At 46.7% G+C, this 26,399-nt stretch overlaps 1 protein-coding gene across 2 annotated transcripts in view; it reads right to left on the reverse strand.

Moving 5' to 3' along the window:
- VANGL1 (VANGL planar cell polarity protein 1) overlaps nt 1-23,584 on the reverse strand; it is a 45,748-nt gene extending 22,164 nt beyond the window's left edge. The window contains exons 1-4 of one of the 2 annotated variants that reach the window (XM_085070539.1): nt 23,454-23,584; nt 15,246-15,537; nt 13,396-13,522; nt 9,582-10,189 (exon numbers count right to left, since the gene is read on the reverse strand). In XM_085070539.1, coding sequence (XP_084926665.1) covers nt 9,582-10,189; nt 13,396-13,522; nt 15,246-15,328 — 818 coding nt within the window. In that variant the 5' untranslated portion in view covers nt 15,329-15,537; nt 23,454-23,584. Of the gene's footprint in view, nt 1-9,581; nt 10,190-13,395; nt 13,523-15,245; nt 15,538-16,339; nt 17,774-23,453 lie in introns of those variants that run through there. The other variant, XM_085070549.1, reaches the window with a different exon arrangement.
- Nucleotides 23,585-26,399: the final 2,815 nt, after the last annotated feature.

A 26,399-nucleotide genomic window follows, 5' to 3' on the forward strand; every position in this document is an offset into this window, starting at 1 on the left:
TGGCAAGTTGAGTATCAGTCAGCAGTCATGAGAGAATTCTCTCCTGCATCTTTCCCTCAGTCCCGTAACACCTTTCCTCTGCCACCATGAGCCTTTGTAATCACTGAACACCAGGACAGTTAAGAAGATAGCAGAAATTAAGCTGAGTAAAATGATCCAGGAAGAAAAATACACACACAAGCTGCAAAGCTACATGGGTAATAGAGATATAAATTTCCAGTTCCACAATTCCACCACTGCATCCCTGTGCAACTAGACAATATTTCTTTGGGAGGGGTGAGGAAGGATCAGGCTGCTGATAGGATGGTTTTTGGTTTTTTTTTTCAGCATTAGCTTAAGAAGTGATGTGGAACTATGATCAAACATTTATGTAATTGAGGAGTGTACTGAGTATTTCGGAGGGAGGCATAACTTCTTTCAAAAGTTTCTACACACTTGAGATTGTATTTAGGATTTAGGGAGTTTCAAACAAGCCAGGGGGACAGAACAATACCAAGGTGTGCTTTACCTTCTGAACACAGGAGCCAGGAGCTACATCACGAGCTTACCCTGCAAGCAAGGGTGAAACAGGCACTTAGTGCAGACACGAGGGATGAAATACCAGACATCCCCAAGCCCTGAGCTACACAGCACCCGTCAGCCTCCAACTCAAGCTTGTGACCTGCTCAAGCATATAGCAACCCTGCAGAAGTCAGCAACATATGAGACCCTGGATCACCATTTCCAGTTCCTGGGAGCAGCAAAATCCACAACAGTGATGCACACTTCCTCTTCCCAATATACATGCATGCTATGCCTCTGATTAGACTGAGCCTCAAACGAAAAAAAAAAGTATATGCAGGAACTGGCAGGTATGGCAAGAAGTTTATAAGAGTCTGCATTTTCACAAGATAATTTAAATTCAAATAAGGCCAGTCTTTAGCCAAGGAATTCTTCAAGCTACATTAATAGTTATGAAGTAACTAAGGGTGGGGCTTTTTGTTAGTAGCTCTTTTGAGGGCGGGAGAAGGGGTTAGTTGCTGATTAAGGGTGGTTTTTTAAGTCAAAGCTAAGAAATATAACTTTAATTCCAAGGAAACAGAGACAACGTGTTCAAAGCTTCAGCTGGCAGCAAAACTCCAGTGCTGTAATAGGACTTCACATTTAGATGCTGCAGCCATGAAACATCAGCATTCAGCTCTTGATCCCACAACTGCCTGGTAGGCTGCTTTCTCAGAAAAGAGGACCATCTCTTATTTGACCCCCAGGAAGGGATGGGATTAATGTGCCAAGACTTTGAATGAGTCAAGAGTGCAGCTTTACTTTTTGCTACGATTTCTCTGTAAACACCTGGGAATGTTACCCTCCTGCACACCTATGCAGACCTGAGAAAGCAGCACCCATGTTAGCCACTAGCAGACCTTTGCACACAGAGAGGTATCAGCTCTCAAACTACGGTCCAGTCCTCCCTGCACAGCATCCCTCACAAAGCTCCACCCCAGCAAGCTTTGCACAAGCAAAAACTACCTCCTTTTATTACCAGCACTCAGCAACCTACAAACAACTTACTCTGGGGCCACAGGGACATGACCTGTAGTCCTAAGCTGAGAGAAAAAATCCTGCCCCAGCAAGGATGCAGATGACCCTCTACCACGACTTGAGCAGTGCAAGCCAGAGTCAGCAGCCTGAAGCTCCCCAACCACAGCCAAGGTCCCTACTGCTGTGCCAGGAATCTGTTTTCCTGTCAGCCAGGGAATAGCTCTCCCCACACTGTCAGCTGATGTCCCCACTTGACCTAAACTGCACAAAAGAAATTTAAGCACTGAAGTTCATTTAAGCATCTACTAGAGGGGGAATCAAGTTAAAAGTGAAAATATTGCCCTCAGTTTTATAGCCATTAAAAAACAAATAATTAAAAAAATTTCTTTTACTACCACACAGCTCCCTGTTAGCTTTTCCTTACTTCTTCAGGGTGGAGTCAGGAATTAGCTTTCATATTTCTTGGACATTACTTGTTGTGCCATGTGAGAACTGTAAACTCACAATTCCTTGTCCTCTTAACAAGAAGTAAGCCTCTTCTTTTCCTCCAAAGGGCACACAGCTCACGTCTTTGCAGAATATTTCATCATTCACCACAAGAAACAAATGTTAAAGGTTGAGAGGGTGGATTTTTTTTTTTAAGCATTCTAAGATAAAAGTACCTTCACAGCCACAAAATTTGTTCAGCAGCTTAGGGAGGCCATCTGTCTCTGTGGGTGGTACACACAGGCACTTCAGAGGGCACGGACAGCGGGAAACAGAAATTCCATTACAAACCCCCTAAGTACAGGGTAGGCTGGAGTGCATACCGTTCTTGTACTTCTGGGTACTGTTGGTTTTGAAAGACAAGCCATCAAGAAAGGAAATCCCTGCAGATGAACCCAATGGCATTTCCTCCACACCATCTCTTTCAGAGAGATGAAGCCAAGCAGCTCCTCATCAGGGAGCAAGTAATACTGTACTGGCCAGGTGGGTTAATAATTGACAGCAGGCACTTCACCTACAAGCAGGCACGTAAACTTTTAAAGCATTAAGTATTCAAAAAATGCAAGACTGCTGCAGGGTATAACAATCAGCCTGCGCCGCTCACCCTTGCTGCCTGGTGCATCTGCAGGAGCACAAATACAACTGGTACCTGGCCTGGGGTCTGGTACACTCAGCTCATGCTCCTCCTGGTGAGGACAGGAGAGGTGGTGGGTGCACTTGGGGTGCTGGGGGTGATCAGAGATCAAGAGCAAGGAAGGGAGGAGAAAAGGGTAGAAAGATGTGGGCACTTTAGTTCCCTGAGCTCTCTTTATCAAAGCGAGAAGCAGCTCCATATGTAAAATCTGGAAAGTGCATGCAGAAAGGTAAGAGCCTAGGAAAACATGCTCCTTTCAGAAAAGCACAGCCCTCCCAGGCTTTGGAGACAGACTTTACCACATCAGAAACTCCCAGACAAGTTGTGCATGTGGTCAGATACTTATGGTCCATCCTAGACTTTCCCCTCACCTCTAATGAGGAGTACCTGGCATTCCTGGAGCTTGCTGCTCACTTCTGTCACGAACAAGCAGCCTCTTAATGAGGTGCTGCTTTGACCCATGACTTAAGTCCTAGCTGAACTTTGCTGGCAACGCACCCCTCGCACCACCAAACAGGCCCTTGTAAAACAGAACAAGGCACCATTCCCATAACTCATCTGGAACATCAAAGGAGACTGCTCCCGACTCAGCAGGGAACGGCACTTTTTTATTTTTTTAGAGGCTACTGGAAAATTCCCTTCTGCAATTGCACGGGTACCCTCCTGGCTAGAGCAATCATATCTCTGTAGCACCATCCTCCAGAGGCGAGGCAGCAGACACAGGCAAAGGTATGGCTCTGACTAAAAATGGTTAAGAATGTGGCTGAAAGTCTCTTCCCATTCGTCCACAAGTCAGAGCTTCCCTCCCTGCTCCATGACCGTGGGGTGTTTGAAAGGTGCTAATGATGTTCAACTGCCCACTGTGAACACAGAGCTCAGCAAGCTCAGGAATGGGAGCATGGAAAAGCAACCCAGATGAGTTGCAAGAAGTTGCAGAGTTGCAAAAAGGTGGCTGTAAACACCCAGTTTTGTGAAGTGCTGCCAGAGAGACACTGCGTTGGGGGGTCACAAGTCTGACACCTCTCAGTGCTAAAGAAGCTGCTCTGGAGGTGACCCCTCAGTTTCCCCAGGAGCTTCACACTTGCAGATGCACTTAACAGCCATTTTGCAGGCTATCCCAGAACTTATTGGGAGGGGAGACTGATCAATTGTGGTGCTCATCACACCTGTGAGGGACAGGAGAAACACAAATGGGCACCAGGATGCCTTCTACCGATTTGAAGACGGGGAAAATATATTCAAGAACAAGGCTAATTTCACACAGGCTGGAGGCTCTGGCAACAGAGCTGGTCTGCAAAGTCTGTGGAACATGCTGTTCTAGCAAGTTCTTGCAATCAAAGCAGGAGGGCAGTTAATAATATGTTTTGCCACAGAACAAGGTAAAAACTCAACAGCTCAATCTCTTTCATCAGAGTGCATCACTACAAAAGATGGTGAGGCTGAAGAAACCCCAAGGAGAAAGGAGGGTCAGTTGCAATTCCTCAAGTCCCTGGGAACACAGACCAACCAAACTGCACACAGGGCAGAAGGAGAAGCCTGGAGTGTCTCCACCAGGATTTAGATGGACAAGTAAGCACTGCACTATGGTGCACCAATGCTTGTTCTGCAGTGACACTCCTGAGTAACCTGCTGGAAACAGAAATATCCCAGAAGTGTATGTGTGGGATCAGTCACACCATAAACAAAATGCAGTTAGACACACATTGTGAAGCTCCTTCACCAGAAACCAGCAAGATTTCAGCAGCTCAGGGAAGAGATACAGCTGCCTAAACCCATGCTTACAACCATGCTAGAAACAGAAACCAATGTGTCTATATTCCATGGAAGCTTTCCTTTTAGGAGTAGAAAGATTTCAGAACAGTGTAAGTGTTGACACAATTCCAGGCAAGAGCACTCTGTACAGTTCAAATCTTGACCTAGTGCTCTTCATCAGAAAAAATTCACCCTTGATATGGGGAGGCAAATTTGAGCAACAAGATCAGATGTCAAGGCTCACAAATGCAGACTGGAATATGGAGAAGCCTTTTCCCACTCCTTAGCCCTCCACACACTCCCTCAGCAGTCAATCAAGTACCAGTGGCACCAAGGGATGCCTGACAAGAGAGGACTCATCAGATTAATCAGTAAATACTGACAACCTAGAGATCAGCTTTATAAGCAACAGGCCAAATAAATACCCAAAGCAGCTGGGAGACAGGCTGAATGAGTTCCCCTTCCACAGAACATGTCTGCATCTACTTTCTTTTGTGAGTGTGTGCAAGCCACCAGCTTTCTCACTAAGGTATTGATAATTCCTGCAGGGAAAGTACAGGTTTTTCAGAGGCAGGTACTTGTTTTGATGAACAGCTGTTCCCTTCCTGAATTTTTCAACCACAGTTCAGCAAACATCCATGCAAATGGAGATGGGTAACAGGTACAGAGAATGCTGAAGTACATTTTTACGCTACAGAACTGCTATTTCAGAATACTAAGCTTCTCTTGATCAGATTGACAGGAGAACACTGACCTGCTCACAGCCATCTGCAAAACCTGAACCTTGATTCCAAAGGTGTTCACAGGCTTCCCCACCAGCTCGCTCATAAAGGCAAGCCCACGCCAGAAAGGACAGTGTCCTGGTTTTCTCTGGGATTGCACTACTTTTCTTCCTAGTACACTGGTGTTTGGGTTGTTGCTAAGTATTGCTTACCCTAAGTTGAGGACTTTTCAGTTTCCCCTGCTCTGCCCATTCAGTGAGGAGTTGCACAAGAAGCTGGGAGGGAGCACGGCCAGGACGGCTGACCCAAACTGGCCAAAGGGATATTCCATACCACAGAACATCATGCTCAATGTATCAACTGAGGACAGCTGGCCAGGAGCCACCAATTACTGCTTGGGAACGGGCTGGGCATCAGTCAGTGGGTGGAGAGCAACTGTATTGAGCATCACTTGCCTTCCTTGGGTTTTACTTCCCTCTCTCTTGCCTCTTCATTACAATTACTACTATTGCTGTTATTATAATTAGTATTGTACTTTACATTACTTAAAATATTAAACTGTTCTTATCTCAATCCACAGATTTTATGTTTTTTCTGATTCTTATCCCCATCCTATGGAGCAAGGTGGGGAGAAGTGAGTGAGGGGTTGTGTGGTACTTACTTGCCAGCTGGGGTTAAACCATGACCGACAGAAAAGACTGAAACTCCTACTACTTTCAACAGCCCAACACTAGACAAACTATCACAGCCCTGCTCCTCATATACCTGCAGCAAGGAGGAGCAAAAGGGCGGAGAAGCACCCACTCTCAAACATTTCTAACCTCAGAAAACCAAGACTACACTGCAGCCCAGCACTCAGTCTATGTGAAAGATCAGTAATTATCACATGTACTACAAGCCATTCATTTTCTTGAGCTGTCTACACTAGCAAAGCTCCAAGGTGGGGAAGGAGTATTCACCAGAGAGGAAGGCGATATGTTTAGCACCCTAACTACTGAAAAGGAGGGGTTTCTCCAACAAGATCCTTCCTACACAGTTTCTGAGCCATAAAGACAGTACTGAGCTGTGGATGACAGGTGTCATCAGCATCCCTATCTATAGGGACAAACCAAAGCCTCATCTGCAAATCCAAGCCTCCACTCACAAAAGCATCAGCCTTTCAACTGAAAAGTTATCTACTCTTGTGCTCCCCCACCTTTGCTTCCCTTTATTGCTGCTTTCAAGTCTCACCAGCATTCCCACGCAACCTCTCACATTTTCCCAGGCTTGACCTTTCCTGCATCTCTACTGCTTCCTGCACTTCACCACACACACGACCAGAAAGCATTTGCCCTGCGTGGCAACCCTCCCTACCAGGAGCAGCAGAGCAGGCAGTGAGCTGAGACTTGGCACCACACTCATTGAGACTCCTATTTAATTTTTACCTTCCCCCTCTGAGCTCCTGAATCAATGCCAAAGGGAATGTTCGTTTTGGCAATCAAGTCTCTCAGAAGAAAAGTTATAGCCAAAGTGCTGGGGGTGGGACCAAGCCAGCCTATTAATAGGCTGATTATAATATGAATTTGGGGAACTACTCCCAAATATGCTTACCCTCCTGGACCTAGGGCTCTCAGGGGTGGAGTGGAATACCTAAGTCAGCACTTTCAACTTCTTTACTGCATTTGGAGCCAAGGAGGGTGGAAAATCCTGTCTGCACCCTGCCTCACAAAAACATGGTTTGCCAGAAGGGCGGCTGAGCTATTGTTTTCTTCCCTTCTCCCCCAGAAAACATGTTCTCATACTTACATAGCAGCTCCCTCTGCCTCACCAGAAAAGACCTAGTATTGGAAAGCTTCCATCTTGGATTAGAAAGGGTGATATCAACAATTTTGCAGCAAAGAAAAAAGCCAGAGCTACTCCAAGAAGTAACACTGAACAATATAAGAAGTCTCAAGTCCCTTCTCACCACCAGCTTCTCCAGAGCACACTAAACTGCTGAAGAAGACAGGCTCAATGTTAGTGATCAAAACTTTTAAGATATTTGAGAGCATAAAGAGACAAAAGGTTTTGATTTCAGGAGACAGTCAGATTGCTATACCTGTTAAAGCATGCTGCTTCCTTCCAGGTGGCAGCTCAGAACCTCTCCAACACCCCTTTAAAAGTGCACAGTGGCAAACAGAGCCCCAAGACAGCAGCAAGTGGTACATACCTACTCCATCATAGTTAGAACCACCTCTCCAGCACACCCACAAGGCTGTTTCGCCAGTCTTCTGAAATCCAGACTGTCTTTGCATGTCTTCACAATTTCCCTTCATCAACAGACTTCCCATTCCAGCCCCATGCCTCAGCCAGAGAGTCAACCAGAGGTAGAAGACAGCATCTTGTGACCCTGACCTACATTTCACCATCAAGCATAAGACCTTCATGAAAATTGCAAAATTATGCTATGAAGATGATCAAAAGTTTTTTTTCATGTTTCACAAACATCTCACAATCCAAAACCCTTAGAAGCTGAAAAAGATATTAACTACATTCACTTTTTACACTGTTTGTCACATTGGAACCACACTCTTTATCAAGATCAGAAGCTCTTATCATTTACACACAAGTAACACACAGACAGGATAAACTCTTCCTTATCTGGGAGACACCTGGCCCCTGATCAAACCTACAGTTTTACCTTTGCAGCAGTAAATATGGAAAGACACTCAAGTTTCAAAACACATGTCAATACACATTATACTCAACTGTCAAACTAAGGAAAAAGCAACACTTGTGTAGCACTATCAGACACACCTGATGACACGCTTCTGTACCACAAGACACTGAAGTATCTATGTGCTGCATGGCTTAGATTCAATGCACCAAACAAAACTGAAATCAGCTTGCCAACAAACGAGAAGTTACAAGTTTTCACACATCTCAGATTTCACCCTAAGTTTTACAACTCTCTGCTGCCTTAGCATCACCCAAGGCATTTCAAAACCCTGCTGCAAAGAAAGAATTGGAGAAAACACTGCTCTTAACACATGCACTATTAAATATTTAGGCTTTGATTCTCAAGCAAATTCTTTGCCTTCAATGACAATTTAGACATGCAGACTTTGGCAAGTGTAGAATCTCAATTCCTCTGAACACAAACCCACAATCTACCACCAAGCAAACTCTCTGAAACCAAATCTGCATGCTGTGTGTGTATATATGGGTAAATACAGACGTGTATCAAACTTTCTCTGCAGAATTCACTTATGATTGAACTGCCTCATCACACCTCAAGGCACAATTCTGTGACACAGAGAAACTTTGGTAGTCATATTTCCATCTCTGCCCTGTTATAGGCTATGCTGGATCATTGACCACAGAGCAATTAAGTTAAAAAAAAAATTGACTTTACAAGAAAACCAACAGATATTAGTTAATTTTTTAAAAATCCTGAAACAGACATTTAATTAAGTCAATGGGTGCACTTCCCTTACAGAAGAGGGGCTCTCCCCTTCACATTTTACAGAGAAGGAAAACACAGCAGAGCCCCGACCTAGTTCACCCAACAGGCCTCAAGTTCTTCTATTAAACTAGAAAAAACATCCAGGAGAAAACACCCAGACTTGAGAGCTTCAGCCACTAAATCTGCTTCAAAGCAATTCCATCGCTAAGCTAACGGCTGCAGGAGGCTGTTCCTACATCCACTTAAACCAGCAGATGCTAATCTCTTCATCTGCCACAGATACACATGCCATTGGGGTCTGGACAGGATAAGCTGAACAGATGTTTAAGTGCACAGTCAGCCTGGGGAATCATCTCCAGAGCTCAGCTGCTAGCTTCACAGGACACAGGAACTAAGGGATTTCTGGAGACCTTCGCAGGACACAGGAACTAAGGCAATTCAGACACCTGTCCTTTTTTGAACTGTTGCTGAGGGAATACTGCCAGCAGGAACATGGAAGCAGCATGCATGTGTCATACACAGATACTCCCAGATACATCTAAACCAGCAAACTGATCCATACTAATGGCAAAAAGAGCATCATGCTACAAAACCTTCAGCCCCTGCCACACAGTCTGCCATGCTGTCAGGGTTCTGATGCTCCCAAAGCAGCACCTGGCCCTTACAAACAAAACACACAAGCCAGCCCCAGCTACACAAGGAGGACTCTCCACTTCCCCCCAGTAAGGAGACAGGGCAAGAAGCCCAGAGAAGGATCTTAAAGATCTCCTCAGGTGTCACCCAACGACCATCCCAAAGTTGTGACATCAGCTTTTTCATTTACTGAAATGCACAGGACTCCTCTGAGGCAGGGTCAGCCTCTCCCACACTCACAGAGGGAACAAAGAGGTTCAGTTTGGTAATTTGGAGTGACTCTAGGAATCTTCTGGGGGAAGACTCAGAAACCAGCAATATCACACACTCAAAAGCAGTTGCTGCTTCATGCCACAGCAGAGCCACACTTATCCACACCAGACAGGTAAGGACTCCAAGGGCTTGTACCTACCTCAGGTGTCCCAAGCTGTAGTATCGCGACTCTCCGTCCGTGGAGCGAACCACCTTGACGGTGAACATGGGCTGCAGCTGCCGCAGCTCCAGCAGCACAATGGCCAGGTAGTGGATGAAGAGCAGGGCATCCACCAGAGACACTGCATACTGCACTATCCCCTGGTAGTTGGTGTCCTTCGAGTCCAAGATGCGAACGCCGTAGAAGAGCCAGTAGGAAAACACAAAGAGGAATATGAGGACCAGCAGAAGGGCCCGAAACACAAACACCCTCGGGAGATCTGCCTTGGGTTGGCGGAAAAAAAGAGCCCAGGTCCCAATGAGGAGAATGAGGAGTTTAAACGCCACAGAGATGAACAATCCCTCACAGACAGTACCACACGGCTCCAGATCATCTCGCCACAGGATCTGGGGTAACAGAATGAAGGCAATGGGGGTAAGGAAGACTAGGAGTCCGAGAACAGCTGCCACTGTTAAGCCCAGGTAACGTTTGCAGTCCAACCCAACGCTGTCTTCCAGATCCTTACTGATCCGGGCAATGTCCTCCTGGGAAATACTGTGCTCGGAGGTGCCTGTGATTGCTGTCGTGGTCTCACCCCAGTTGTCATCCTGAAGCACGAAGAGATAAACAGAAATAACATTGAAACAATCAACCTTCCAGATGTTCTGTTTTTCTTGCCTGGAAAGATCACTATGACAGCCTTAAGTCCCAGAAAAAAATATATAGCAACACCTTCACCACTGTGAATAATCAACCCTAACAATTAGCAAAGGCTTAGAAACAACAGCAACTTGTCCAAACCAGTGACTATAAACATTAGCTGCTAAAAGCCCACAACTGCAGAGCAGGTAGCTCAGCTTGCTGTGCCACTCACTGTACCCCCAGAGGTTCTTCTTCCAGCACATTTAACGAGTAATATGACATAAGTCTTGGAAACTGTAGTAATCACCAGTTCCCATGTCCAGGGCAAGGACTAGCGTTCTTCCAGCCCACAGATTCTGCAGTGCAACTGCACCACAAAAGCACCTGGAAGGGAAATTTTCATTTCGGTGTTTCAAGCCAGTCGTTGTTATTACACAATCAAAAACATGTTCACACATTATTTTTCCATCTGTAACAGAAGCAACCACACCTCCAGCAAGTTCCTCCACTTCATTGTCTTTTATTCTCCTCTACAGCAGCACTGCCCTCAGTAGCTGACAATCTAATAAAAGTTTAGTTAAGCCAACACATTACAGGTGATCACAGAGGATATTTTCAGATATGGGGCTTTTAAGTTTAGAGGATCCTACATTGCCAAGTAGCTCTGGTATTACAATCCAGGCCATTGCAAGAAGCTACTTATTCACAAAGAGGATTACCTGAAACACAGTCACCATATAGGCAAGTTCCAGATTACATTACATGTTCTGAAAGTCTCATTTCTTCCCTAGCTAACATCAGAGAAGATCTGCATTGGTTCTCCCATGCTGTAATGCCTCCAACTGCTCCTTCCAGGTGCTGGCACAGCCAAAGAGTTACACTGACACGTAAGGATTTGACTCACAGCTGCTGCTGGAGTGACTCATGCACATGAAGGCTCCCAATGCTTCCCACAAATGCATGCCAAAGAGTGGCAATGCATGTGCCCTGCTGCTTGGCACCTGACACCTTTGTAGCTGCTATGCTCATTCAGAACCACATTTTTGCTTTTTTTCTGAGAATATCTTCCTGCAGCCTGTGTCATTAACAGGATTTACAACTTCCCTCAGACTTTTCCAACTGTACAGGCTGACCGAAACAATCTATTTTAAAGAGACAGGCATAATTTTAAACCTTTATTTACTTATTTTTAAGAGCTAGAGGAAAGAGCTCTTGGGAAAGGAGTAGACTGAGGCAGCACAACTGCTTTGAACAACTCCCAACTCAAGGGATTTAACTTCTAATACACTCCAAGACATGAATACCTCCCATGCCTAGAGCAGTAGGATTTTGAGACAGACCAGCCACGAACAGTCAGCATCTTGAATTAATATGAGGGTTTTTTTGAGTCACTTCTCACCAAAGCAGGGGCTGCAGAAGAGATATCTACATTGTAGCATGTCATGAAAGGCAGCATATTCCTACCATATTTCCCTCTTTAACAGCTTCTCCAGTAAATCAATTTAAGCATTTCAACTATTCTATGTTTATGCATAAAAGAGTTCTGCACAGTTTCCTCCATTTGATGGCCTGCAAAATTGTGCAGAAAAGAGAAGGGACAGGAACACCAGAGCAGCTTAAGGCTACATCCCAGAAGACAACAGGCAACCCTAGTCACAGTCTACCCCTCACAACTCTTTCCACTTTGAAAAGAGGACTACAGCCTAATGAAAAAAAAAAGTGCAATTTTATGGAAACCACAGACTCAGAGAATGCTCTGGGTTAAAAAGGACTTCAAAGATCATCCAGTTGCAACCCTTCTGCCATGGGCAGGGATACCTTCCACCAGACCAAGCTGCTCAAAGCCCCATCCAGCCTGGCCTTGAACACTTCCAGGGAAAGGGCATCCACAACCTCTCTGAGCAATCGGTTCCAATGCCTCACCACACTCACAGCAAATAATTTATTCCTAATATCCAATCTACACCTACTCTCTTTCAGTTTAACACCATTTCCCCCTGTCCTACCGCTACATGCCTTTGTAAAAAGTCCCTCTCTGGCTCCCTTGTAGGCTCCTTTCAGATACTGAAAGACCACAAAATAAGGTCACCTCAGAGCCTTCTCTTCTCCAGGATGAACAACCCCACCTCTCTCAGCCTTTCCTCACAGGAGAGGAAATACAAGGCTAAATCTCTAGTGGTACATGGTTGTTCGACCTAACTGAGGACACTCAGCTCCCCAGGAGAAAAGTCTGGCTCACACATCAACTTATTTAGCTTTGGCTTTACCTGAGCAGGTCTGCATGAAAACAAGGACTTAAGAATTCACCAGCACCCTTTGAACTATTTGAAGTAATAGCTGGGACTCATGAAAACAAGCATCGGATTACAAAATACTAAATTACAGGACATGAAATGAGCACATCAGTAGCTCTATGAATACTGTTACAAGTACCACCATACACAGTTTGGCTCAAAACTGGACACTGATATTTTTTTTTTCCCAAAGGCAGAAGTGGAGCCCCACAGCCAAGGATTAACAAACTCCAAATCCAGCCCAGGAGGTACTGAAGCATCCTGAATTCTATGAATGTCTTGCAGCATCAGCCATTCTTTGAAAATGAATATGCACCTTCGTATCACCTGCTAGAACAGAGAGAACACTGGATCCATCTTAGGTATAATACAAATGCAGCATTATTCTAGTTTTTACTTAATCCATTGTTAATGTACTAGCTTTCTCTGAGTTCACCCTCCTCCACAGCTATTTCACACCAGTTTTACATCTGACTCCTTTCTCTACTGGAATCCTGGTGCTAATGCACTTTACATTATTACCTGGAGCAAATCCTGCTTAAAAACTAAAACACACATACAGGTGAAAGGGTTGGCCCGAATAATGCACAGTGAGATGATAGAAACAGATGTTTCTATAGAGTTTGGCAGATGACACTCTAGAGAAAGAGCCAAATTAGTGCCCAAAGAGTTGCCACATCCTCACTGGTGCTGTCAAAAATAACACTCTCAGAACAAGACAGCAATGACTGAGACCTTGGCTGTATGCACAAATAAAGATACCCATAACTCATGATTCTTTACTAAACAGCATGCAAGCAATTCTTTCTTCCTACTCATGAGCCAGTAAGTCACATGCTCTGCTCCACGCTCCATGTTTGTTTTCACACCATCCTTACCTGGCCCTCCTCCGCCCGAGAGGCGTCATTCCCAAGCAGTGGCTCTGCAGGAGGTGTCTGGATGGTGACAGACTTCTCAGACCGACTGCCATCTTTGCTTCGGGGAGATTTGTGTCTGTCCCGGCTCCTTTTTCAAAGAGAGGAGGAGGAGAACAATGTTAGCAGCTGCTTTCCAGAGCAGGGTCTGAAATGTGCCGCACCTCTACCTGAAACAGGTGCCCCAAGCATTAGATCAGTCAAGCTTGTCCATCTCTTGATCAACACAGACTCAGGCTGTGATAAAAGAAGCTTTGGAGGAGGTAGAAAGGGACATTGCCAAGGGAGGCCAACAGCCTGGAGGCAGGGACAGACCACCCCTGCAGTGAGAGGAGAGGGGAGGACAGGGATCCATGCCCATCACCTCATGCTCTCTTAAAACAGCTTCCATCAGTGCTGTGCTCCAAAGGGAAGTCTGTGTTCTCCAAACTGGCAATTCCACATGGGATTTACTGGTCCACAGAGTTCTCCCAGGGACATGCACAGTTAATACAAGGAATTAATCAATACAGCTTCAGTTCCTGCAAAGCAGAGTCTTGTCATCTCTGACCTTAACGCTGTAGGACAATTGGTGAAGTTCATTTCCACTGGTTAATAACCTCAAGTTAACCTCTCACAAAGAAAGCAAGAACATCAAGGGTACAGGGCCAGTCTTTATTTCCAGAATACCCTTGCAGACCTCACAGCTTCTCATCTGAGAAAGTCTCAAGATGAATTAAGCCCTACCAATCTCCTCACCAATGTTTTCCTCCCCCTTCCCACATGGACAGGAAAGCAGCCTTTGCACTGGAAACCCTCGCTGCGCTCAGGGACTGGCTTAAACTTCATGAGTATCCCAGCTCTGCCTCTCTCTGGGAATTACCAAAGCCCAAAGGTTTCATGGGATGATGACACTTTTTCCAATTTAAGGGCTTTAGGATTTTTATGTTGTTTTTGGAACTCGGAAGGCATCTTTCCACGCAGCATTCTAAGTTTAAAAGGGCAATCTGCATTGGGGGTTGGATGCTAAAGAAGGGAAAAAAAGGCAAACAAGAGATGTTTTACTCAATAACTGGACTGTGAGCAAAGAGACTTCATGGAAGAATTCTTTTTCCAACCCCACAGCATAATTACTTCCGAATTGCAAAATTATTTTGGACCAGCTCAGTAATAAGTTGCAAACACTAAGTGGCACACATTTTATATGTCAAACTAAGGATGATGCAGGGAAAAAAAAAAAAAGTTTCCAAATAATCAGAAGTTTCAGAGCAGATGGGTTTTCAGGCTGTTGAACTACCACAACAGAGAGGACTTGCTATTCAAGTTCAGAAAAGCCTAACTTCTAATCCAATCAACGCTGATAAAGGACTTGTTGCCGACTCAAGTACCACTCAAATTCTATTTTAAAAAAACCCAACACCACTAACAGAGTAGCCTGGAGGAGGGTGGGGAGAGGCAGGAAACCTTATTATTATAGAATAAAAACATGGCATCAGAAGACAACTAGCAATTATCAGTTCAGGAGTCTAACACATCTTCTCCCCAGATATTGCACTCATTACTCTCTCTTTAGGAGGGAAGTTAGGTGATCTTTTCTTTCTGCTGGCACTATTTAAATCTTTTTGGGCATACATAGCCCCAGCATACATCCAACAGGTTGAATATCACTGAATTAGCAGCTTCAAGTCTCCTCACTGTGTTCCCCATGAAGACTCTCCACGTGTATCTCCTCCAGAGACGTGGGCCCACTGTTTTTATCCTGGCTTACAGTCTTTTTCCCATAGGACATGTCCTAACTTAGAGCAGTAAGTAATTAAAAATAAACATTTCCTTACCCTTGTCTGTGAGCTTTTTTGGAGTGACCTGAGTAGTGGGAGTATCCCGAATATGTTGACTCTGTATCCATTGCAGCAGACATCAGGTCTGCACGGAAGGGGCACAGATTTTATTTAGAAGATGAGTTCCTGGTGCTCCTGAGGTGGAGTCCGTGGTAAAAGTGCTTTCCTGGGTACTCTTTGCTTCCCAGTCATCGGTGAGATCTGGTCCTCAGAGACTGTGTGAGCTTCACTTAAAAGGAATTTGATGAGAGGGGAGGGGAGGGAGGGTGCTTGGCTCCTCACGATCGACCTAAGAAAGGAGAAACAGGCATGGATGTGCACTCTCAGCAAAGCAAGACATCAGTGCAGGAATTCCCTCACTCTTGCCTCATATCACCACTCATCAAGCCTGCCCGGGTCAATACCTCTCTTTCTGATCTAGTGAAATAAATGCATTTGAAGAGCTTTAAATGAACTCAATGCATCTGTTTTGCAGAGTCTAGCCAATTCATCTAAAAATCTGGAAGAGACAGTGTAGGTCACCTGGTAAAGACAGTGACTTGGAGAAGGCACAGCAGCCTTAGATACCAAAATTCACCCACAGAAAAAGGACCAGGCTCAGCTTTGACACCACTTCTCTTGTCCTGTGTGACACACAGTCCAAATAACCCCGGGTTCAAAACAGCAGCACTATAGCTTATTTACAGGGGGAAGGGCTGGGGGTAAGGGCAACTTTCCTAGGAGAAATGCTGGAGAGAATAAGCCCACCATGCCTGAACCTGCTTTGTTTTCACAACTGCAAGGTGTGCCCATTATACAGGCATTACTTACTATACAATCAATGGCACCGTGAACACCTCCCTCTCTTTGTAACCTTTGCCTCCAGAAGCTAATTTGGGCCTCAAAGAATTCCATTTTATTAAAAAGCATCTCTATATATACACATACTAATAACACTGGGGAGAGTCAATTAGAGATCACATCTAGCTTATGTGGGCCAACACTACTTACAAAGTACTTCCATTTGGAACAGTAGCTTAAATCACATCTGTAAAGGGCAGAAGAGGGTCATGTTTTTTGGAACAGGAGCAGGGCAACATCAGAACAATTACCAACAGTAACATGTCAAAACCCCTGAAGCGTGTGGGAAGGAAGGGTAGACACCTTTCCACTTTCCAAACCCACATCCTGCATTAGGCGTGAAGAGAAATGGAGAGAAGGGAAGTTAAGGAGTTAATCACTGGTTTGGGGAAATGCATGCAAATAGGGAAGAGGGAAGGGTGGCAGCTATGGACAGAGATACCTTGGCACAGCCCAGCACTCCCCTGGCACACAGGAGCACTCTCATGTGTCTTCTGCCCAGGCAACTGCTGCCTCCAGCCAACACAGGACTAAAGCCATGCTGTGCTTTCAGTGTGGGCAAAAGACCACTTCAAAATTAAATTAGATCCCTCCGTTATTTTCTGCTCACAGCAGTTTTCAAAGCTGTCAGCAATAAAACAGGCAACCACTGCTTTCAGGCCTCTCCTTCCCCAAAGACAGAGGGACAACAACAGAAATTGCACTTTGGCCAACCATTCTTGCCAGTAAGATTCCTCCACTAACACCTCCAGAAAAGCTCATAACAGAGCAGAGAACGCTACCACATGCAAGCTGTGCCAAAGAATGAAGCCTCTTCCCCACAGGGCTCCTTGGCTGGTGGTACAATCTGCAATGAAGTAAAGAAGCACCCCCACTGCATCGAGAGCAGAAGGTATTTGCACAACACTTGGGCTTTCCAGGGCTCTTGGAAAGCAGAAGGCATAGGGACCTTTTGTGCACAGGACTCCCAAGCTCTAAGGGGATACTGTGCCTCGAGAAAATTAAAGGCATCAGAAAATACAGAAAGGACAAATAAGGATGGGATCAAAAGGCCCATTTTCAGGAGGAAAGGAATGAGGATGGATTTAAATACAGTAAAATATAAAGCCAAGGCACAGCACAGTTTGGAAAATGGCATCATTACTGTAACAAGAATAAAAATCCCCCAGCCCAGGACGTGATGTTAACACTCGTTAACTCCCTAGATTTGCACACAGCCTGTAGCTTACAGCTCCAGCAATAGCCTGTGACTCATTAAAGCTGATTTTTACCTCTACTGTCCTGCTAGGCAACCACAGAAAAATCCTTCCTCTGTGTTTGTCTTCCTCTGATAAATGGGGGTGAGGCCATGACCCCCCTACATTCAAAAAGCACTGTGAGGAGATGGCTACACAGGACTTTACAGTCATTAGGCACCACGGACCAGAAACACCCTCAGTTGAACAAAAGGTGACAAACCATGGTTGGAGATGTTACTGGAGTCCCTTTGGAAACAACCACTACCTTCACAGACACATTCCACTGCATTACAGGAATAGGAAAAGCAAGGAGAGCTGCTGGCATACATCAGTAAGGGTTATGTATTTTTCCTAGCCCTCTAGGAAAGTATAAACTCTCACCCTTTTCCTCTAACCACATAAAAGAATTTTCCCCCGAATCCCAGGTAAACGAACCAGAGCTGAGACAGGGACCAGGAATAGAGCTTGTCTTCTATTCCTCCAGGAATAGAGCTGGAGCTCCATCCCACCAGCACAGGATCACACTTCTCTGGAGGCACCTGGGTACATTTTTGCAGGTAGAGGCTGCTATGGAAATAGGCAGCACAGGCTGCCTGGGCAGGAAGCATGAACAAGCAGTGCCCATTTGATGGTGAGTGAAGCACCAGGCAGAGAAGGCAAACTCATGAAAAGACCAACACAGGAACGTCAGGGCAGGCTGGATCACGCCAACTTTCCTTTTCTGTGTAAGCAAGAGCAACGGTTTTGACACAGCTCTGTGAAAAGTCAACAAGGCGGCCCCCAGAAAACATCAAGTCTCCTGGATCACCATCAAAAGCAGTACTAATCTTAGAGGTATTTTCCAACCTAAACGACTCTATGATGAAGTCAGGGACTATGCATCTCCTCCTTTCCCAACTGCAGAGCACACCAGTGGCTCAATAGATCTTCCTGTCAAGGCACTTAAAACACTGTCAGGAACCAAATTTATCTGCCCAACCTCAGCTGGAAAAAGCAGAAGACCTCTGGCTTTGCCTGGTGCCCTATCGAGGCTGATTGTCAAGAAGGCTTCCTAGATTTGCCCAACAAAGGGCAGCCTGGTTTGCTAGTTAGACACCACTCCCAGTCAAGGAGGGAGGAGCACAGTCCCAACACACACCCCTCACAGCCAAGCCAAGCAGGTTACCCACCTACTGGTATATTTTACAGCTGCAAGGCAGAACAGCCTCACCCCAGAAAAGCTTCTGAAACCACTTTGGAAGAGGTAAGGATGGCACTGAAACACAACTAACATGCTAAACTACATCTCTGGGTTTGAGTTCCTTCAATGGCATAGACAGAACTCAACGCTGGATTAGCCACCACCCCAACAGTGCCCACAGCTAGAGCCTGAGCAGAGCTAGAGAAGACAAGTTCCTTGTGTGTCCTTCGCAACACCATATCCAAACTAAGCACAGTCTTTTCACACCTCCACTGCTAAATCACTGTTAATGATGATTCCTATCCTTCCCCTCTGGGCAAAGACAACTGTTCTGCTTAAAGCAGCAGCCCCATCACTTGGGGCCTCACCCCTTCACAAGAAAGGCATGGATTCAGACTCCAATGAAATGGCTTCACAAAAGATCACTACATCTCGCAGGGCTCTGCTGAAGGCATGGTCTGTTTGCAGAGCTTCTGGCCCTGAGTGAAACAAAGCTCTTTTGGCCTGAGGGTACAGTTGCAGTGTATTTCAGCGCTGACAAGAAAGCTGGTGTAAGTAGCTTCCACCTCCGCACCACGGCTCACCACTCTCGGTTGTGTCAACACAATTCTCAGCAAGCAAACAGCACTGCTGGAAAACAAAACAAAAAATCCCTTTTCTCCCCCCTGCCACGCTTTTGTCTTGGATCCTTTCCGTGACCTAGTTCACAGCACAGCCCAAAACATCAAAACCAACACCAGGGTGAATAGCAGCACAAACGAACAGCTAGAGAGGAGATGGGAATGCCTCTCTCTGCTCCACCACGACAATTGTATAAACTGTACACCCAGAACTTTGCTACCAGTAGGGCCAGTACTCTCACTCTGCCTTTCCCTTACTCACCGATGACAGAAAGAAGCCAAGTACTAGATAGTAAACAACGGTAAGGGCATCCCAAAGGAAATTTTAGAACCCTGTCCTAGCAAGGAGGACTGCTGCATCCTGCATGACAGTGAAGAAATGTAGCCACCCCTGAATACCGCAGAGATCACTGTAATTACAGTTTCTACACAGCTATGCGACTCATTGTAACTCCCTCTTTTCATAAGCTCATAAATCTCAAGAAGAGTTCTTTTGAATTGCTATTTTCCACGCTGGAAGCCCAGTCCTATTTCCAATGAAGTTTGCTTTGTGATCGTCTTCAAGGGAGCGCAGTTTGGCTCCCAGCCCAAGAGAAATTTAAAAGAGCAAGTTACATCTTTAAATCAAAGAGGGCAAACGCAAACAACAGCTCTCTTTTACATGCCATGCCTTCCCGATGGATTTTCCCCTGTGAAGTTGAGGCAAACAACTCCAGAGCAGCTCATCTTTGAGATCTTTGTACAGTTTCAATCTTACTCTGTTTAAAACTTGCAATCAATTAAGAGTTGATTTACCAGTCAGTTGATGAAACTGTATGTATTTGGAAGTGCCATCTGGAGCACAAGCAGCCACAAGTGTCCGTGAGGATGTGTGCACAATTCGTCTCCAACCACTGTCAGCCTCACTTGTTAAACAGCACCAGCTGTCTATGGGGTAATGGATGCCCACGAGCTATCGCACTGAGAAATCTTCTTCTCCTTCGTTTAGTGAAACGAAGAGCTTTGCAAATTAAACACTCTGAACCTCAAGCGCTGAGGATTCAAAAGCAAAAACAATTAGAAGACGGCTGAGCAGTGAGGAAGCCTTTCCAACTCTGGCATAAGCTTGGCTGCACAGCACTGCTGCAGCACATTCCCATTATTCACTTTCAGGAAAACGAGGAGTTGCGTAACTTGCTATGTTCAACTGCAGACATAGTAAGACCTATGAGCAATGCCACAGGAACCTCTTGCTTTTGAATTTCCTGAGCAGGCCCCAGTCCAGCAACTTGATCTGTAAGTACAGAAGTTCACCCATGCTAATCTACTCACAGAGCCAAGACTTTCAGTTTTAACGGCCAACTAACTTTGGGAAGTAAGGTTTTTCCAAAATATTTTTATTTATTTTTGCACGTCATTAAATAAGGTCAACTTTGGCCTTCAATATATATAAATAAACCAGGGCTTTTACTCTATGGTGGTGGCTCTTCATTTGCAAGCCACTCACTCTAAAAAAAAAAAAAAAAAAAAGAAAAAATTGTTCACTAGTCAGCAAATCCAAGCCCTCTAGCAATAGGTCTCTTTTCTTTTGCTTCTCAGAGGCTCCTTAAAAAGATTTCATAGATCCGCTGGAATTTCCAGCCCCAAAGCTGAAAACCATTAGTCCATGACATGGATATTTCAGAACGAAAAGCCACTTGGTTCATTGAAGCAATGAGAGGACTGTTTAATCAGAACACACAACAACACAGGTCTGAAAGCAGAGCAATACTGTTTCAATTGACAAGAGAAATACCCAGGCAAAAACACCACCACCCAAGCCAGCAGTGTTTCCAAGCAGTAACCCCCAGCCTCGTTACACAGCTGGAAGCTCTCTAGATGGGGCCCATTCCATGAAGCCCTTCCCTGCAGGATGTCCTTTGCCCACTCCAAGAGTCGCATCTCTGCTGTCCACGTTTCTGAAGCACAATGAGCATTCAAGACTATCATGCAAATTACACCTCGGTGCCATCCTGTCAGACTGGTGAAAGCTTGTGCTTCCTCAGTCATACATCTCTCCTGTGCTGCCAGATCTTCCAGTGCACCTCAACCCCAGAGCCATGCAGTGTGGTACAAGGCATTGTGGCCTCACCCTCATGACACCAAAACACCTGGGACTGAGCACAGGAACAGCTTTCCATACTGACATTTAAAGCTGTACTATAACAAACAGCGAAAAGAGCCTCACAAGACACTTCTGACTCTGCCTTTCCCAGCAGGGAGCACCTGTACCTCACTTTCAATATTTACTTTTAGCCATAGCACCTAGAGATACTGAGTTAGCATTACAAGGTATGAACCACAAAAGGTTTCTCTACTGAAAGAGCACCTGCTCCTTTAGGATGCTGCATATCTGCCAGCGTTTTCTATTTAAACTCAGAATGAAAGAGAAGCCTACAAACCCTGAACAAATCCCAGTACACAGCACAGTGGGACTCCACAGAATGCAGTCTGTCTCTATCTCCCTCCTACTCAAAGCTGTACAAGTCCAATGCCATTCTGTCCTTGCAAGGAGAGAGGGCAAAGGTGTTGACCCCTGGGGTCAACCAGTGATTTTTAATTTGATCCAAGTCAGAAAATTCTGAAGTACAGGCTAATGAGAAATGAAAAGATGCTCTAAGATAGTGAACCCATGTGAAAACTTTCTTCTTTTGACTGGTGGTACCAGATATGGAGAAACATGAACTTACTGTTTCCCACCAGCAGAACATCACAGTTCTCCACTCAGGTCTGCCTCTCTGGTCCCCACACAGCACAACAAGCCCTGTAGCAGCAAAGCCACATTTCTGATACCATCCTTTGCCTTGGCTCAAGAGGCGTAAGGTAGGGGTGTAAGGAAGGCAGGCTACAACAACAACAATAACACGACCACAACATGCAGTTTTTCTAGGACAACTGCAGTCATTTGGCAGTGTTTTCCTAGTACTGTATCCCAGTCTCCCAATGCCAGTAAGCTCTATCCAGGTGCACATATCCATAAGGCAACAGCCACCAGGAACAACTGCCACTACTAACCAAAAACCAAAGGCAAGAAGCAATGACTGGAAGCTACTGGTCAGTGACTGTGAGCAGTTAGATATTTATTTGCCTGGCTGGTTCCAATACAGCCTGGAATTGTTCCAAAATTTCAGCTATAGGGAACATTTTTAACGGAGGCTTTCTACAAGACTCTATTCACATTTATTTTTCAAAATTAACAACTGAAGTGATCACAGAGCCAACATTGGCCTCGTAGCTGCGGCCAGTTAAGCAGCCAAACCCCAGTGGGGGAAAAGAGCCAAGCATGGCCAAAATGAAGCTTTTCAAAGGTGGCAAAGCATTGCTCTCTCCTCCACAACCCTCCTCCTCCAAGTCAGGATGAGCTCACAGGCAGTGATATCACAGAATATACTCCATAACATCCTAATTTGCACTTCCAGCCAGCACGACTTGATTTCTTAATGCTTTATAGGTGCAAAGATCTTGTGGGCAGCTCATTACTGAAAAACACACGGCCAAAAAAATCCCACTGCTTCACACAGCCATAGAATGGCCCAGCCTGCCTCCCCAGATCGAAAACCCTGCCATCAAGTCACTTATGCTCTCACAGATTCCGCAATTCGAACAGTTCAACCCTCGGCATAACAGAGTTAGTCCACCACCTTGACAATGTTCTGAACAAAACCCAAACCCCTTTTGTTATTCCGCAGCAGCTCTCCTGCCCGTCACTTGCGCTCCCCCTCCCGCGCTGCCCAGCGGGATGAGCCCGGACACAGAGCAGCTTGTTTCTCACGGCGTGGGCAGCAAGGCACCACCAGCTCAGCACTCACAGCACCGTGGAGCCTCTCGCACGAACAGCCCAGCGGTGGCAAGGCGAGGCTCGGCAGCCAGAGCGCTGCCCGCCCTGCGGGGCTGAGCCCGCGGCCCTGGCCGGCACCGACGGGCTTATCCCGGGATGCCGAGATCGCGGACCCGCCGCCCCGCAGCCTCGCGGCGGGCAGGGCAGAGCCGGCCGGCAGGAGGGAGGCCCTCGCCCGCCTTCCATCTCCGCCCAGGCACGGGGAGCAGCGCGCAGCCCGGAAAGCGCCGGGCAGGGGAGCGGGACGCGGCGGGCTGGCCCCGCATCGGGCACACCGCAGCCAGCGGGGCTCTCGGCCGCACCGCCCGGCCGGGCACCGGCCCTGCGGCCAGCCACGGCAGCCGGGAGCTGCCACACCGCTGCTCCCGCCGCCCCGGCTCCGGGGTCCCGGCGGCGGGAGGGCGTGGTGGGAGCAGCGGCTTTGCCCCCCGCACCGCGCCCGTCGCCGCACGGACAGACGGACGGACTCACCTCCCTCCCGCGGCCGTCCCATGCCGCTGCCGGCACCGATCCGACCCTCCGCCGCCGCGCCGCTCCCCGCCACCTTCCCCGGCGGCGGCCGCCGTCGCTGCTGCCGCTGCCGCCGCCGCTTTCCGCTTCCTGTGCCCGGCACCGCCCCGCAGCCCGGCCCTCCCCCGCCGGAGCCACCGCCCCGGGGCGAGGCTTCCCCGCCCGGCAAGCGGCCGCCCTCACGCCCACGGGGACTCAGGCCCCTGATCCCCGCCATAGCCGGGCCTGCCGCAGCCGTACCCGGGGGACTCGCTGTTTAGCCCCGAAGCCTGATTTGACGCTTGAACCTCTGGCCGTAGTTCAGCCTCCTGTGCACCTCGGGGCTTACAAACGCCCCTTCACATCTCCTGCCGCCGCTTTCCCCATCGCCCCCCTCCCTGCCCCCAGAGCCCCGCAGCTCTTTCGACGCTCTGCCTCCCCTTCACCCAGCCATGCTCCTCGCTGGCCTTGTGCAGTCACCCTCTCCTCCAGGAGAAAGATCAGCCCCCTTGGAGCTATCCCATCGCAAGGCTAAGTGTATTGCCAGGCACTGTAACGCCTCGCTTTCGGGACAGCTTGATCTGTTCCTCCACCGAAAGCCTGCAGCTGCAGTGCCCTTCGCTCCTGGTCACAAGAGGACTGCCATGAGGAAAGACCTCCTGCCGCCCAGGGAGAAGGGCCTGGTTTGCCTGAAGCTGCCTTGGGCACCAAATTCCTTGCACCGCTTGCTCTGGGCAGGTGGGAAGGAAACAGGAGAGTTCTGTATCAGTGCAAGTCACTTTTTCTACATGTAAATGTTGCTCCTATTTCATTTCACCTTTGGGTTGTCTTACCCTTTAAAAATACTGAAGTTTTCAGGACATACAATGAGCTAGCAACTGGGAATGTATGAAGAAAATCTAGACCTCCTAGATTCCAGTCCTGAGCTATGAACTGCTCAGGAATGGCCCAGGTCACAAATGGAACAAATGCCGAAGAAACTGAAGTTATTCCTATTAGATAGTTAGCGTATGTTAGATTAGTGTATGTCAGATTAGTTAGATTAATTTATGTTTTGCATTATTGTGGCTTCTGTAGATGGCATCTTTTATTTTTCCCCTCCACTTCGCCTTCACTCCCTTTTTCCAAAATGATGCCACAGTTATATTTGTGGTGCTTGCCCCCTACTCAACACCCATACCCCACAGAATGACTTCACAACGGAACAGCCAACCAGGAATGACAAGAAACCTTTCCATTTCACTCTGATTTGGTAGTTACATTACCTCCTATTTTGCATGGCATACATGCTTACCCAGCCCTGTGACTGACTGGAAGAGTCTGATATCAACTGATAGGCTCCATCTTGTATTATGCATCAACATGTGTCTAAACTTGCCCAAGGCCCGAGAACTCTGCTGCATTCCAGGGACTGTCTCTGCCCTGAAAAGTGTCTGACACCCTGCTGAAAGCCTGCCTCAGTCTCACTGCCTGCTAAGGGCTCTCCATGGGCTCACTTTCTCCCTGCTCAAGCTAACAAAAGACAACAGGCTCGAGCTTATGCAGGACACTCATCTGGGGCAGGGGAGAGAATCAGTACAAGGAGCAAGGTTTTACCTATGCTGTGTGGGGGAAATGAAGAGCTATGAAAAGCCTTGAAAGGCTGAAAGGCTATGGAAACTCAGGGGAAAACATCAACAAGAGGCCTTTATCAAAGGTCTTTAACTAGACTTCTTTGAAAGCAACAAAGAAACTCTGCTAACTCTATTTCTTTTCATACTATGTTGCCCTGGCAGCTGCTCAAGAAGATTTAGAGGATTTCTCAGTACTCATTTGATGGTTTAGAGCAGCAGGACTTGTTGCAGTACCCCACATCTGTATACATCTGTCTTGGTTTGAAAACAAACCAGTGGGAGATCACAAGTCAAGATTGAAATTAAAAATAAGTGAAATAATACAAGGAAAAGCACTGACAAAGTCAGATACAACCTAACACCCTGTTAGGGTGGTAGTAGCAGTCCAACTGAAGTAGTCCAGTTGAAGCGGTGATCCTGGGAAGGTCTAGTCTCCAGCTGAAGATCCAGTGGTAGCTCTGGTCCTCTGGGAACCCAGTAGACAGGGCTAGCTCAGGCAGTTCCAGGGCCAGGTTATATCCAGGTGGGAACACCTGGCTCTTCCCTCTTCGGCAGAGCATCTCACAATGGGATGAGATAAGTTCATGAGTCACACGGTGGGTCCCTGATGGCCCATTGCCTGTCATGCGGGGTGGGTCATTAGCAAGTGATAATAGCTAACGGATGGCCCATTGCCTGTCATCCGGAGTGGGTGATAGCAGCTAATGGCCCACAGCTGGTGGTAATAGAATACTTAACTACATCAATATTGCAACCTAGGACAACATCCCTCACTTAGATCTCTTAGTAGTCTCCTTTCTGAGACTACTAAGAGATCTGAGTGAGGGATGTATACAGACCTCAGTGAGGACCAGCACCCATGCCCTGCCCAGACCTGGTGCAGATACCTGCTAGACCCAGCAGTGAAACCCCCTCACACCCAACTGGGTCACACAGAACACTAGCAAAGGAGGAATACACTGAAGATGGGCTTGGGGGCAGATTCTGAGGCACTCTTACATGCTTATCTCTCATCATCTGTTTAAATCTCTGAGACATGAGGAAACGTTTCATATGAGTTGAACTACCTTGTGTAGTAAGGTCACAGTTCAGAAATTTGTGAAGTGCTGTGCTCCTGTACACTACTGAATAGGTAAATAGTTGAGTTGATTAGAGGTTTGTTTTTTTTTTTTTTAAGGTACCCAGGATGGTCTCATAGATTCACAGGATAATTGTTTCAGTTGGAATGGACTTCTGGAGGTCCAGTCTCCCTATTCAGAACAGGGCCAACTAAAGCAAGTTGCCTGGGGCTGTGCCAGCCAGGGTTTTGAACATC

The sequence above is a fragment of the Lichenostomus cassidix genome, chromosome 1 (genome assembly GCF_008360975.1).
Source record: "Lichenostomus cassidix isolate B80296 chromosome 1, HeHo_3.0, whole genome shotgun sequence".
NCBI classification, from domain to species: domain Eukaryota; kingdom Metazoa; phylum Chordata; class Aves; order Passeriformes; family Meliphagidae; genus Lichenostomus; species Lichenostomus cassidix.